Genomic DNA, 15,283 nt, shown 5'->3' with positions numbered 1-15,283 from the left:
GGATCCTGTACTGCTCTGGAAGGAAAAGAGCATTCCTAGTGCTATAACTTCTTAAAATAGTGGTTCTTTTTTCTTGTGTATTGTGTTTAAATAGAATGTGTTCATGCTTGAATAGCAAGTACCAATGTGTGGATGGCAGAAGGGGTCTATCTTTGAGATTGTTTGCAAGTACATTTATGTCCGAGGGTTAAGCAACATACAGTTATACATACATAGCTGTTACTGACTCGCAAATAGAGTTTTCTTGACAGTTGTTCTCTGGATTCGGAGTTGGAAAACCTTAAAATAGTATGTTCATTTTTTGCCGTGAATTTTGAATGTGATGTCAGCATTTAATTTGTTTACTAAAAAATTAAGAAACTGAACTCTGAAATTATGCTGTGGGCAGCTAATGCTAGGGTAAAAAAGTGATGGAAATTTATAACATGTAGATCATTCTTTTAAGGAGTATAATGAGCAAAGCAGCAGTAGGATGTCTGTTATGAACTGATTGCTGAAATGAATAATTGTCACTGAAGAGTTTTTTTGTTATTGCCAGAGCTGTGACTATCTTTGGAAATTTTACTTTTAGTTTCATTGTTTTCACAGCAATGGTGCTTTAAGATGTCAAGTCAAAATATTTTTTTCTGGTCCTTCTGTTCTGATGGTTCAATTGAGAACATGTATTTCTGGAACTGCAGTGTTTGGAACCAACACCACACTTCTTTTAAAGTTTCTGAATGTTTCACTATTTTGCACTGTATTGATCTTCTGAGAGAGCATAACTTGATAGTAGTGTTCTTCTTCGGTTGTTGTAAACTTCTTAAACTGGTTTGCCTTTAAAATATATATATTAGAAAACAGAGTTCCGAGTGATAATGATTGACTTCATAGGATTTATTAATGTGTGGTGTCACAAACCATGCTGTCCAGCCAATTGCTAAATAAATTCCAAGGATATCCATGATGTTCCCATCAAACTACTCTCCTCTTCCCCCTTCCATTTCCCCCCCGCTGTCTTTTCTCAGATGTTATACATAAGTGGCGTCTCATTTATAAGCTTGCTGTATGGATATGGTTGCTCTAGGCCAAGGTCAGCTGCAATACATGGCTGCTGCTGAGGCATGTAGGGCTGTGACTTAGGAAAATGAGGTCACTGTGCGAAAGGCAGAAGGTATTTATTTTCTGCTTTTTTTTCCAGAAGGGTATGTGTGCAGTACTATAACGTGCTGGAAATCTCCTGGGAATACTGTTTATTGACAGAATTAATAACAAACTAGTAGAGACTGATAGCACGAGTTTATTCTTACAGACAGACCTTTTCTCACTGAGGTGACAACCAGTTCTGTAAGCTTACTTTTGCCTTTCTGGAGCCTGACACGTAAACTGTCAGAGGCAGGACAAATAATGCGGTCTAACTAAACTAGGCATCAGTAAGAATAGGACTCTTGGCAGTTGTAAATACTGAAATGTTTTTCTGCACAGACAGAAACACAGTGTGAGAACTGTATGACGTGTGGCAACATCCCAAGATTTATCAAGCCTGTCTATACTAATGAAAGTTGTTGTGTGTGTTGTGCTGTACAGATGGTTTTACACTTTCTGATGGGTTTCACAATTCAAGTATATTTTGCTTTTTTTCACTCCCAAAGTTCCATCCCATAATGTCCTCTGAAAAAAAAATCAAAGCCATTTAAAAACAAATGGTCAGCTAATTCATATGCTGTCATTGACTAATTGTGGCTGAAGCAAAAACTGTTTTTGTATGATGCATACTGTCAAATTGGTGGGAGAGGAAGGAAGAGTGATTTCGTAGTTGGTCTGACTTTTTAGCTTTCATTCATTCAACACCTTGAATCTAATTGGTTTTACAGAAGTTACTCAGATGTGTTGAATGGCGCTGATTGTATCTACAGATGGGAATCAGTTTGTGGAGAGGCCTGAACCCTGTGGTCCACACCTCATGGCCCAGGTGGAAAAGCAGTGGAGCAGGAGCCAGCAGTGTGCCTCTGCGGCTGGGGAGGCTCCATGCGACTTTGGTTGGTAGCAGGGCTGTAGCCGTCAAGTCAAGGGAAGCAGCTCCTCTGCTCTATTCAGTCCCTGGGACCACAGCTACCTTCAGAGTGAAGACAATTAATGGGTAGTCGGGGGGAGTTTACAGTCCACAAAGATTTATATGTGTGTGGTCTGTAAAGTGTGCACAGGGTATGAGTGCAGTGGGAATGAAACTCCTAGGAAGAAAAATGGGTACAGTGGATGCTAGTAAGTGTGACTGTCTGCTACCACCCTACGCATGGTTCCATCCTGGCTGGATTAAGGCTTGTTTGTTCCCACTTTGGGTTCCTCAGAAACCTTGCTAGAAAGCCCTAGCAATGAATATTTCAAGTACAAGAGCTGCAGTTTCTTCTCTCAGTCGTGCTTGTTTTTGATTGAAGGCTCAGTCCACTACACTTTCCTTTGTGCCTTAAATCAGGACTGCCCGACAGGCTGGATTTTTACAACCCATCAGCTTTTCCAGGACTTCAAATGCACTCAGAAGGGAGGAGTGTAAGATGGCGAGGAGAGGGTCTTGCAGTTGGCTGGAGAAATCTGCTGAGTGCTTCTGACAAAGCAGGTGCCTGCTGAGAGAGGAGTGGGCTTCAGGAGCACCTTGAGCCACAGTAGGAGCTCTCCTCCTTTGGCTTTCCACGCTGTGGCCTTACTTCTCCACTCATGATTTGGAATAGTGGTCATTACTTTGGGTTTTCTGTTCAATGAAGGTGCTTGTTCTATCAAGAAGTGGACTTGTGGTGGTGCTTTTATATGGTGTGGTCCACAGGAGGTTTGTGTATGGAATTTATCCCAATTAAAGTAGTAATTTAAGGTAGGAAAGATACTATAGCTCATGCGGGAAAAAAAAAAAAAAAAAAAAAGAATGTTTATCAACACTTACCCACAATATAGTAGCTGTTATTTCTCATTCCGACAGATAGACTGTCTTGCTTCAGGTGCTAGGACACCGTATGTTTCACCTTTTCAAAGGCAGGCTACCATTAGTGCATTGTACAACTGTGTTTCTAGTAAGTAATGCAGTGTTTGATATAAGTTACTACACTAATATCTTCTACCACCTCTGTTTTAAATGGGATCTCTATAATTAGCTTGTCCTCTACAAAGTCAGTGTAGGTGAAAGTAGTCAGCTTCAATGCAACCAGGAAGGATCTGATCAATCCTGTTCTTTACCCTCCTCCTCCTCCTATTTGTTTTTTCCTTCAATAGAGGAGGACTGAAAACAAAGGGCATTTGTTATCTAGCAAAACTCAGAAGCTATTTCACTTGAAAACATAATGAGTATGACAGGCTACAAATAGCATTGAACATGAATCTTTTACTGAAGAAAGGAGAAATGTCCTTTGGTATATTTACTTCAATCAACCCTAATAAGGCTTGTTTTATGTGTTTTATGCATCCGCCATCATAATTATAAATCCTTGACATTTTAGCACTAGCATTTATATCTGCCAGGGAAGCTACCCAGAGTCAACCCTCAAGGAATGTCTGTATTGTTACTATGGATCTCCATAACAGCTCTCAAGTAGCTACTAAGTGGCTTAAAAAATTACATCTCTGTCATGCTTGAAGGGCTCATCAAACTTTGCCACAAATATCAATGTTAAGTACCCAATCAGCTGCATTGTTTGAAGTACCATCACGTGGGGCTGCAAAGGAGCAGGTTGGACAGGAAGAAGAAAGTGGGTAAGGCCTCATCAATGAAGTAGATTCTTTGCTGTGACCTTTCAAAAAGGGAAAAAAAAAAAAAAAAAGGAAAAAAAAACACGAACTGCCTGTTCAGCTACAGTGAAATAACAGAAGGTGAGGATATCACACAAAAAAAACACAACAGCTAGACTTTGAGAAGCATGCACAAAAGCGTTTTCTCAAGCATGATATCTTAACAGGTTTTTTTTTTTTAACCTTTGCAGAATAGTTTAGGACCTTCCCAAAATAACAGTAAATAGTAATAATAAATAAGAAAGGGTGTTAAGAAACTGTTAGAAACCTGGAAACTTGGGTTCATTAAACTTGGGTAGCAACCCAAATTCAGTGTCAGGACTTGAGAGTTCAACACAGTTTCTATTAACAAATCAATCCAGAAGCTTTGATACTGAAAGAAATCTGAACAGTAGGAGTAGGAAAGGTGTTGGGTGGTCTTTGGTAAGACACTTTGGTGTATACAGTTTTGGCATGTAGGTAAACAAGATGGGCTAATCACCATAGCTTTCATGTGATGTATCTATAATTTGTTTTCATATGTAGGTGTGAAGGAAGGCTGCCATATGGTGCATACTTGGGTATTTTTCTTTGACAGCCTTTAAGTTAGAGTAATTCCAAGGCAAGCTATTTTGCAAGAAAACCAATTCATATACTTATCAGTACATGCCAGAAGAATACCTTGAAAGGGCACTGAAGGAAGGTGGTAGAGCTCCAGGTAAGTTTTAAATTGAAAAATTAAATAACACTTTCATCCATTTTTGAGGTACCTTAATTACCTTAGTTCTATCTATGTCATACTATTACGAGACTTTCATCTTTTAACCATTTGAACTGAAGTTTTTCATAAGTAATATATAAAATCTGATTTTACATTAATGAGTTTATGGAGCTCTGAGGAAGTTTCCACAGCACCTTTCTGAAGTTTTTTGTTCATAATTCACTCTTTAATGTACCTATTGTCTCAGCCTAAAGTGGTTTTGTCCCCTTACAGAGTTGAGGGGAAAGTGTAAAGTGTGCCCATAGAAAAGGTTCCTCAGGGGAGAACATCTCCATTGGGCCTGCTGTTGCATTGAGGCTTTGCTGTGTGCAAGCACACAGTGCTGGGCACTCCCAATGGCACCCATCATCGTTAAGCTGCTGTTGATGGCTCAGCAGGGTGCTGTTGGGGATCTGGCATAGCCAAACATGGAGCCTTCCTGAAAGGAGTTGAAAGGAATGCAGAAAGGATGGTGGGCATGGAAGAAAAAGAAGGGGATCCCTTCCTGTCTGTGTGGGCTGTATGGAGGCTGTTTTCAGCTGCTGTCGACTGCAGCCTGCCTCCGTCTGTCTGTGTGGCTGGTTGTTTGCAGGTGCAAACACCTCTGATCTTTTCTAGTCTTATTTTGAACTTTGCTGTATTCTGTTGTCAAGATGTTATGTACAGAAACACTCCATGTCTTTCTACCTCACTTGTGTGTTTGCAGGGGTAAATAAAAACTTAAATCTTAGAGAACCCACATTGGAGGGTCAGAGAGCAAGGTAATGTGATGCTGTGGAGAAATTGTTGTTTTGCTCTAGCTGTCTTTTCTCCATATTTCATGAAGCTCAGTGGAACAGTCACTGAGCTGTTAATCCACCCCTCTAAAACAGTTCTTGTGAAGATGCAAGTGCTCTGTGTGGAAAGTCTTCAAGTGACCAAAAAAAGAGAATTTTCCAAAATCATTTTTAAGATAACTGATAATCACTCCCATGGGAGTACTGGCTGTCAGAAATATAGATACAGTCTGCAAAAGTATGTGTGTATATGTGTATAAACAGACACACATACACAGGCTTTTCTCTTAAATGAGAAATGAAGTGATGAACAGGAGGTATCAGGGAAACGAACACCACAAACAAACAGAATTGTACAAGCTTTCGTTGCTTGTAATGAGAGAAGAATAGAAAGTAGATGTTCTGGATATGGAGAAAACTAAGAGGAAAGTCTTCCATCCAACTGAACTGAATCATTCTGTACAAGTTGAGCATTTAACTCTTCTGTAACACTACTCTGCGTGGTGTTTTGGTACAAAAAGGAAACAGTAACGTCTGTTTTCTAATTCAGCACAGAAAAGCTGTAAAATACGCACTTTTTAGCCTTATTAACAGTAATCTAATTGTCAAAAGCATCAAGCAAAAAGAGGAATAATTACAAAACCTTTTATTTAAAATGGTGTCTAGGGCAAGGGAAAGCCAGTTGTTACTGGTTTAACAGACAAGTGTCATAAGGCAAGATCTGTAAAGTTGTACTACTCATTCAGAGGTGGTGATGGTTTTCTTTGAAATTCTGAAACTCTACCATTTATATTTAATTGAGTAAATTGTGAGCGCTGAAACAAAGATGGTGCAGCTGTAGCTTCGGAAGTGTTTCCCTTGCTGCTATGCGTGGTGTCTCACAGCGCGGCGGGTCTGAACAGGGTGCTGTAGGACAGTGGGCTGGGAGCACCTCTTGTCTGTCTTGGGGGGGATTTCACAGGGAGCCCTGTGTCGCCCCGTGGGCAGCAGTTACCCAGCGTAAAACAGTCTGCTGCTTTGTGTCCAGACCCATTCGCTCATTAAGGTCATTTTCCTCTTGGCTATTTACCCACCTTTTTGTACAGCACTGTTATTCTTAATTGAACGTAGGTGTGTTGCTCTGTGTTTGGGAATACAGCCACTTGATTTTTACTCAATTTTCTTCTATTTTTCTGCAAGTTTCATAATTGGAATATCAATAAAATATTGAAAGACCTGTACCACAGGACACAATTCAAAATTAGAATTTGACCTTAGTAAATCACCTTGTGATAAGTTTGCCATACTTACTAATAATGAAAATGCTGATAAAATATCACTGTTTGTTACTGCCGTCTTATGTTGTGGCTATGTTGCTGTAAGTAGGAAGGAAGGAGCTGCCTTAGAGGAGGTTGGGTTGGAGGTTCTGCACCAGAGGGTAGTATGGCAATGCACAGCCTCCCTGGGGCAATGGACATGGCCCCAAGCTTCCAGAGTTCAAGGAGCATTTGGACAGTACTCTCAGATACAGGGTTTAGTTTTGGTTGATGCTCCGTGGAGCCAGGGGCTGGACTTGATGGTCCTTTCCCTGCAAGGGAGTTGGAACTAGATGATTTTTAAGATCCCTTCCAACCCAAGTCATTCTGTGATCTTTGTAGGGCCCTTCCAATGTGGGATATCCTGTGGTTCTGTGATACAGAAATACATAGATACCTTTGGCAAATATTCATATGTTCCTTAAATAAACTTTAAAAAATTGAGACACTTAAGTACAGTAAGTCTACAAAACCACAAAGGAGTACTTGCATAACTTCTGCAGTTCACAAATGTATAGGGTCATATCTTAATCTGTTCAAAAAAAATCAGCTGCCCTACAGAACTCAAATCTTGAAATTTTAAATGGTAAAGAACAAACTAGTATTGCAACAATGTTGTTGCTATGATAGGTTTGGGGTGGGTTTCTTAAGGTGTCCTGAAGTTCTTTTCATCAGGAGGAGTTTGCAGTCTGTTCCAATTAATGGATTTTCCGTACTGGAAACATATCAATTACTTTTGAATAGCTGATACATGTAGCTTGGTTTTCATTCCCTCTGAAAGGCTAAGGCTGATATTTGTAACGCTTTCATCACTAGTAGATTTACACTGTTGGGATTGCTACTGGTAAAGCTCTCCTGCAGCTGCAATCTTTGAGTAGTTCTCTCTTGAGTAGACATTTAAAAAAAGGAAAAAAAATGGTGGTTTATTTCATTGGTGAGGAAAGACATTGGATCTTTGTTACTAGTTCACATTGTACTTGCAGTATCTTCTTTCAACACTCTGTAATTAAAAAGTCTCTAAGTCATGCTACTAATGATGTGTTGTCTTGTGAGTTTGGAAAGATGCAAGCACTATCTCATTTAACGGTTCTTGCTGATCTTTCCCTTCAATTTATTGAAGTGTTTTGATCCAGTCCCTACTTCTGGCCTTTAACATCCTGGGCTAATAAGTGCGGAGTGCTGCAATGTAATACAGCATTTTGTATGCTAGGGCATGAAACCATAGAGAGGCTCAGGTTCATCCAGTGGAGGAATACACTTTATTCTCATCAAGTCACTGCTGAGCTCGGTTTACTGTAGGCTAAGTTGCAAATGCTCAAGTGGATTTTGTATCCTACTGTTGTCTTCAGTGCTTTCATTGTGATGAATCTACACAACCTTGAATTTCCGCATTGGTGGTAACGGTCACTTCCTTAGAAAATAGTTCACATGGCAAAAGTGAGTATGATAAGGAAAACCCTCTTAGACATGGACAACTGTTGTGAAAGTTCTTGAATCATGATGGACTTTCATAACAGCAACAATATGGGTAGTGACTTTGAAAACAAACAAAAGGCACCATATTTTTGTTGTTGTTGTTGGAACTTCACTGGAGCAGTTACCATGGTCTCTTGGTGTCTAGCTCTAAAACAGCCTTTTTGACTGGGGGTAGTTGCAAGAAATAATGATGTCTGGTGGTAAATGCAATGCAAATGTCTCAGTAGTTTCCTTGTAATGCAGTAATAAAGTCTAGAGAGTGTAGGTTTTGGTTCTGAGATTAATGTTTACCAGAAGTTTTGGACTAATAAAAGACAAAGTGTATGCTCTAAAAGCTGTTTGCATGGCTGTGGAGAGGGAACAGGCTCCATGTTAAAAGAAAAAAGAGCCAGTTTTCTATCTGATTATTTAAGGGGTTTTCTGCGCTTCTGAAGTGCACGTTGGTAAATACAAGTTGACAGATTTCTAGCAACAAAATTATAAATGAGAGAAAGACCTGAAAATGTCAGTTTCTTCCTTAGAAGCACTTCAGGATTTTTCTTTTCATTTTTCCTTTCTTTTCCCTCTCATACATTCATTTGTTCCCTTAGGCAAATGAGGTCCTTTAAATATTTGTCTCTTTGTTTCAGTATCACAGGATATAATTTCTGACACATGTCTTGGAAGTGTCAGAGGAGATTTGATCTACTAATATTTTTAGAGAGAGTGAGTGTATATGCATACCTTAAAATAACACAGATGGATGAGGCAGTGTAGTAAAATGAATCCTTCGGACTGTTTCTGCGAATGCCTTTACGTTGCCTAAGCAGGTGTGTGTGATGTGGTCTTATTCAGAATTTGCTAAATAGAGCTTTGTTAATCTTAAGGAGTTCAGGAAAAAAAAAAAAAGAGATGGATAGCAAAAGACAAAGCTCACTTACACAGCATTTTTTAGGCAAAGTATTTATCATGGGAGTGGCAGGAGAACTGTATGCATAAGGTATTGGGCAGGACAAGTTCATGGGCTGAACTGCTACTGCCATTTCCTCCCCTCCTGGAGAGGGCTCTGGGATGTTTAGTATTGCATTGGCTGGGAACAGGCAGTTGTCTGGTTTGTTTAAATTCATTAGGAAATTTTTCTTTTTAGCCAGCTCCTTGAACTGTAACAGCAACCTACACCAGGCCACGTACGAGTCATTTGTTGATGAAGCTGTGTCTGATATACATAGTAGGGACCAAGAGGAAGGTTCTTGTAGGCCAGGCTAGCTGATGCAGAAATTATTTCTGTGATCTTTTTTGTTGTTGTGTTCTTATCATCGTTATTGTGAGTTTGGATAGCAGAGTTTGTAGCCTGTCCATGCTTTCCTGGGGGCCTAATGTTGTGGATAACCTGTAGCTAAGTGAGGTTTTTCGGAAACAAAGTAGCTGGGATAATGAGAGAAAGGGGAGAAGTTACTAAAGATTGGTCTTTGGTGAGTGGGTTTGTGTACTTGTCTGTACCTTTTGTACCTTTGCTCTTACAGAGGCACAGGTTCAGGGATTAAGGGAATTCCACACGCTGTCATTGTGGTGAATACGACTCATCCTTTGAATATAATTATGTACTCATAAATAAATGAAAGCTTTACCTGCTTACTCCATACAGCTTCCATGGCTGTATTACATCTCCCTGGTGTGTCAGTCAGTAGCACTAAAATTTTAAAGAAATATAACACTCTTCTACCCATAAGGTTCAAATGCTGATTTGTGTGTTTAAGCATATTCATCTGCAAGTATTTTGGAACAACATAAGATGTTCCCTATTCATACCATGCTAACTCCAAGAACAGCACGCCATCACTGAGGAATGCGGAAGTATGTACTTAAGTCATATTGAAGTGAATGTATTTAAGCACAAACGTATGTGCTTTCCTGAATGTTTATTCTTATTGCTAGCTGCTCTCAAGCAAGATTGTTTTCTACTCCCATAACTGATCACTTTTTATTTAAAAGAAAGTAAATAAGTTTGGGAACATTTTAAAATATACAAATGGTGTTTTATCTTTTGTTTTCGTAGCTGATTGCTGTTTACGATGAACAAGAACCTCACCGTAAGTTGGATGGCACCAATGGGAACTTGACAGACAGAAGCAGCCCAGACCTGTTTGAGGCAGAGGTAGCGGCTCAGCTGGCTGCCTTTCAACCGATTGGAGGTGAGATTGAAGTGACTCCTTCTGCTCTAAAACTTGGTATGTATATTTTGCATGGTTATTTTTCAATTTTTTTTTTACCAATATGTAGTATTTGTTTCTTCCATGGTTTAATTTCGTGTATACATAGAATTTTTTGGGGACTTGACTTTTTGTCGTGTCATTTAGTGAAGATAATTGTAATGACGGAAGTTAGACAGTTTCTGCATTTCAGTAGAGCTCATTGTCCAGTTCATGCTGTATTCTCAAGTACTGTTCGCAGTCTTGTAAATATGTGAAATAGAAGTTCTGACTGAAGTGGATGGCATGAGATGGAAATACCACCTCTAGCTGTGCTACTCTTATTGCAGAGGAGTCTACTTTTGACTTCAGAAGTTGAGTATTCAGCTGTCTGTTTATTGTAATAGTACTTTAAAGGAAAAGTCTGATTTTAAAAAAAAGAGCTACAATAAAACATTCTGATAAACTACATTTGGATGAGGATTCTCAATATAACTTATGATGGAAGTCTGTGCTCATTTTTGTGCATTTTGTAGAATGTATTGAAATCCAAACTGCATGAAACTGTTTAGATCCAAATTTCTCTTCTGACTGGTCATTCTGGTTCTCTCTATACCCTAATGAATATTGAAAAATCTCTTAAATGACACACATGGAAATTTCTCATTTATGCCATAACATTTACTGTGTATTTTTAAATAACATGATATAAATGCATTTTAGGATGCTTTGAAAAGTAGATATTGTTCTCTGCGTACCTCTGTTCTGTATTTAAAGAAGTCATTAAAAATTGCGTAGGAAACTGTTGAGCACAAGGTGAGTGTTGGAGAGAAGAGTTTCAGCCTCATGCAGTTTTATGTGGAACAATTAAATGCTAGTGCTCTTGTGCTCACCAGATTGTTCAGTTTTCTTAGCATTTATGGAATCCTCGTGCTGTGGAGTTCAGAGGAGATGAAATACCACATGTGAGAAACAGAGCCAATTAGGCTTTTACTTTATTTTTTTAGTGCTTTGCTATACTAATATATATTTGAAATTAAAATGATGGGATCTTGTTTTTTTTTAGAAGGGAGAACATAAATATAATGTGTTTGTCTCAGTGATTCTCTTCCAGATTTTCTTTTAACTTGTAAAATAAAACAGATTTTCTACCTGTCAGTTTTGTAAAGATGGTCTGGAGTATGAAATTTAGTTGTTTTCTCTTCTGGACTTTTCATCACTGATAACAGTTCTTTACACTTAATTTTTGCCTTTATCTTTCTTGTGTAGCTTCCTGGACTCTAAATTATGTTCCTATATTCATTGGAGGCTAATTGGGAAATATACGAAGAAATAAAAAGAGGATTTGATCACATCAGTCTCATTGATACATGAACCACATGGTTGCCTAATTATTGAATTGACTCACACTTGCTAGCAGAAATAAATAGTAATAATTTTAAAAGGCTTTTCTTCAAGAACAAGGATGTGATTAAATGTACATACACATCATGAGCAAGTGTTGTTACTTTCTATAGTGGAACTGTTTGAGGAACTGTTGTGTGCTTGGCCTTTTAGAGTGCGTTTTTGCAAATGGCCTTTAGGGATGAAATGTAGGGAATTTGTTGTTAAATCAATTGACAGATTGTGGAACAACTTCGTTAGGTTTTTTTTTTCTGTTGCTTAGTATGCTATGAAACCAGATCCATGGTTTCATGTAGAAACAATGCCTAACAATTATGTGAAACTAAATGCTGTTGCTCTCAAACATGAGAGAATCAACACAGATTTTAGAAAAGGCACGTAAGACACTGCCTTCAAACTTTTTTAAAATAAATTGTGTGTTTGATGGATTTAACTATGTGTTATATCTAGTCCTAAAGCATTTACTGACTAGGTAGAAATCACAATAAAGGAGGAAATGTATTTTTCTTATTTTTTTTTTGTGGTTGATATTTTCTGCAGTGACCATTCTGATTGTCTGAAATCATAGTTTTTCCATTTTTCCATGTAGTTAAGTACCTTTCTTTTCTCCTTTCTTACCTAAAACTTTGAAAATAAGCCAAAATAAAGGCAATCCTATATTTGACTTGAAAACTAAAGATACCATATATTTTACATTGCTTTCCACATATGGTAAAATGTTAGGGCAAAAATGTTTCTTACTTTACTTGTTATCAAATTAATTTCTTAATACTTGGCACATGCATCCTTAAAATAGTTCAGGAACTTACTCAGCTCTTTGATGGTTTCTAAAATAGTTGCACTCGTCCTTCTGAAACAGGTGAAATAATGGGTTTTGGTGGTTAAGAAAAATGCAGAAACACTGTCATGCTGTTAATAAACACACTTGTGTCCATTACATGGTAAGGTGCAAATATATTTGCAATTTAATGGAGGTGAACATAAAAATCTGTAACCCCAAGCACTCTCCTAAATTTATTGCAATCTTTTTCTGTTGTTTCTTAGTACATTGAATTCTTTAGAGCTCCATAACTTTACTCCATGGTAAGTATAAGGTAATCAGCACCCCAGGGGTAGAATTGATTTTAAAGTTGTGCTAGAGGTGGTCATCTGGCTAGCTGACTCCACGCCCTTCCAGCCTAACATAAAGGCTCACGTAGGTTATTTCTGAATGTCAATGTGCCCTGAAGACTAGACTTCAGCAGTTTGGCTGGATCCAGATCATGCCTGCCAAACTGGTCCTTTTCACATTGCTACCACAAGACTTCGGTGTTCTCTGGGATTAGATGTCATCCCTAGCGATGTTTCATTTTTGGTCTGTGTTGTTCCTGTACCTCCTTTTTTTCTGACTGAACAAATGTAATGAGAAGAAAAACTATTTTGAATAGGGTAAATTGAGATACCATAATATTTACTTAAAATAGCATCTTGAAATCATTTTAGAAACAATTAAGAAATTTCCTGTATGACACTCCAGTGTCAGGTTTTGCTGTTCCAGACAAATCCTATTTAGATAGATGTCTTCTGCATCATTGCTGTTGTTGATCATTTCATAGCACTAAAATGCATTATGTTGAATTTTTGGCACATTATTAATATATCGTTTGATTCAATAACCAAACAGCTAACAAGTATTTGGAATGATGAGACATTCAGAGAGCCTTGTATATAGGTAGTAAAGTAATAACTAGTATTAGTTTCTGTTGGCACTGTATTTTTGGATTCTATCACAACCTATTATTTCTCTTTGACCAGAGATTGTTGTTGAAAGGACTTTGCAGAGTAGGGACTAGAAGCATAAGACCTTTACAGACCCCATGGTGACTGGGGTTACATATATTAGAGATACTCACCATATGTGCAAATGGTTCCATCTGGTGTCCTAAAGATAATATTTTGAGGGTTCTGAGGATGTGGGTGTTGTTAGAATTGCTAAAAATTATAGACCAATGTAGAGTGGTAAAACAACTTCATGGTAGCAACTAATGTCAAGTGTGAACTAGTATGATCTTCCTAAACTATTTTCAGGTCTTCTAGATATTTAACAACTTCAGAGTAGACAGGTTTTTTTCACTGTTTTCATAAGTCTTTTCCAAGTGAATAGTTACCACCAGTTACCTGCTCATGAAACTAATGCATCCATGCCCTTTGGAGCAGCTGCCCCCAGGCTATTGCTAAGTGATTTTCCAGTGGCAGCATCCCTCTTCACAGACCTTTGGTCAGTAGGCGGCGCTTTGTGCAGCCAATAGCCTGATCTGCCAGCTAGTGATTCCCCCAGGTCATGGGATACAGTTGCTTCGGGATGTTCTGTTTTCTTTAAAAGCACTGCTTTGTCACAGTACCTCTTCTAGTGTGTGACATACCAGTGTATGTGAATTGGTTTCAGTAGCAGAATTTTCACCATATTATAAGTAAGGCTATTCAATTAAATCAGCAGAACAGTCTGAGATTCAAGTGCTTGTCGTTCTGTTGGCCCTCATCAGCCATCTTAAAGTTCACAGTGCACCTGCAAGCAAGCTGCTGGCCCTTTTGCACCTAACAGGTCCATGCTCTTTTACAGTGGTTTTCTCTATATAGTAGGTACTGGATCAGGAAAAACAAATAAGAAGCTTAGGCTTTTTTCTTTTTTATTTTTCTGATGTCAGTTTGTTTTTTCCCTTTCAGTCCTTATAGGCAGGAAGGAGAGCAGTAACTTATTTATGGAAGATCTATTTTATGGCCTTGTCAGTTTGAGTTGGAAATGCCATCTTGACTGGCTCAGAGTAGTTGCTTTATTCAGTAGATGATGGTCGAGTGCACAGAAACTTGCTGCTGTTCTCTGGGTCCTTTGTATTAAGTGTGCATGATTCTTCCTGTTTGGGTTGCTAAGTCAGTCAAAGCTGTTTCTCAGTTGTGTTTGTAGCAGCAGACATGAACAGATTCTTCCACTGGCAGTGTCCAAGCTGGAAGTACGAGGGATTGAAAGCAAGGTTTCTTCTGGGTGCTCTCCCTTGGGGTTTCTGATAGAGCCCAGTGGTTCCCCATGGCGTAGGGATGTCAGCCCTTCATGGGCAAGCTTGGGAAGAGATCCTCTTCTCTCTCTTGGATGGTTTGAAGTGGAAGTACTGAAGTAGGCTTGAGGGCATTGTAAATAACATCTATTTGGTTAGTCCTCTTTCAAGTGGGTGTTGAGAAGCTATGCAGTGGATATGCAGATGACGTACTTTCAAATACAGAGAAAAAAGCATGGTTATGCTTTTTTAAATGTTACAAAAACGGATATGAACTGTAACTATTCATCTGACAAAATGTTACTATTGCTTGTATACAGCATACATGCTGTTTCAAATTGGAAAGGTTTTTTTAATGTAAAAGCGATCTTGTTCATCTTAATCTTGCAATGTCAGTTTATTGGCAGAGTGTACCAATGTTTGTCAGTACATTGAGTAATTCTCTACTGTATGATTCAGGACAAATTAACATTTTGAAATTGGTAATTTTAAATGAAAAATGCATTGTAAAAGTTCTGTTGTTTGAAGAAATACTGTTTATTTTGTTAACCAGATATGACTTTATTTTCTGTGCCCAAGAGCTGCTCTTAGACCAGTGAAACTAAGCACTGTTCTGTGCAGTTTGTCACAGGTGTTGTGAGGATGG

At 38.5% G+C, this 15,283-nt stretch overlaps 1 protein-coding gene across 1 annotated transcript in view; it reads left to right on the top strand.

Moving 5' to 3' along the window:
* The window catches only part of PARD3B (par-3 family cell polarity regulator beta), a 374,909-nt gene that overhangs the window by 94,931 nt on the left and 264,695 nt on the right, over nucleotides 1–15,283 (top strand). The window contains exon 3 of the mRNA XM_021398013.1: nucleotides 10,072–10,243. Within this exon, the coding sequence (XP_021253688.1) occupies nucleotides 10,072–10,243 (172 nt within the window). The remainder of the gene's footprint in view (nucleotides 1–10,071; nucleotides 10,244–15,283) is intronic.

This window comes from Numida meleagris, chromosome 5, assembly GCF_002078875.1.
Source record: "Numida meleagris isolate 19003 breed g44 Domestic line chromosome 5, NumMel1.0, whole genome shotgun sequence".
Lineage (NCBI taxonomy): Eukaryota > Metazoa > Chordata > Aves > Galliformes > Numididae > Numida > Numida meleagris.
This window is presented reverse-complemented; position numbering and strand designations above follow the sequence as displayed.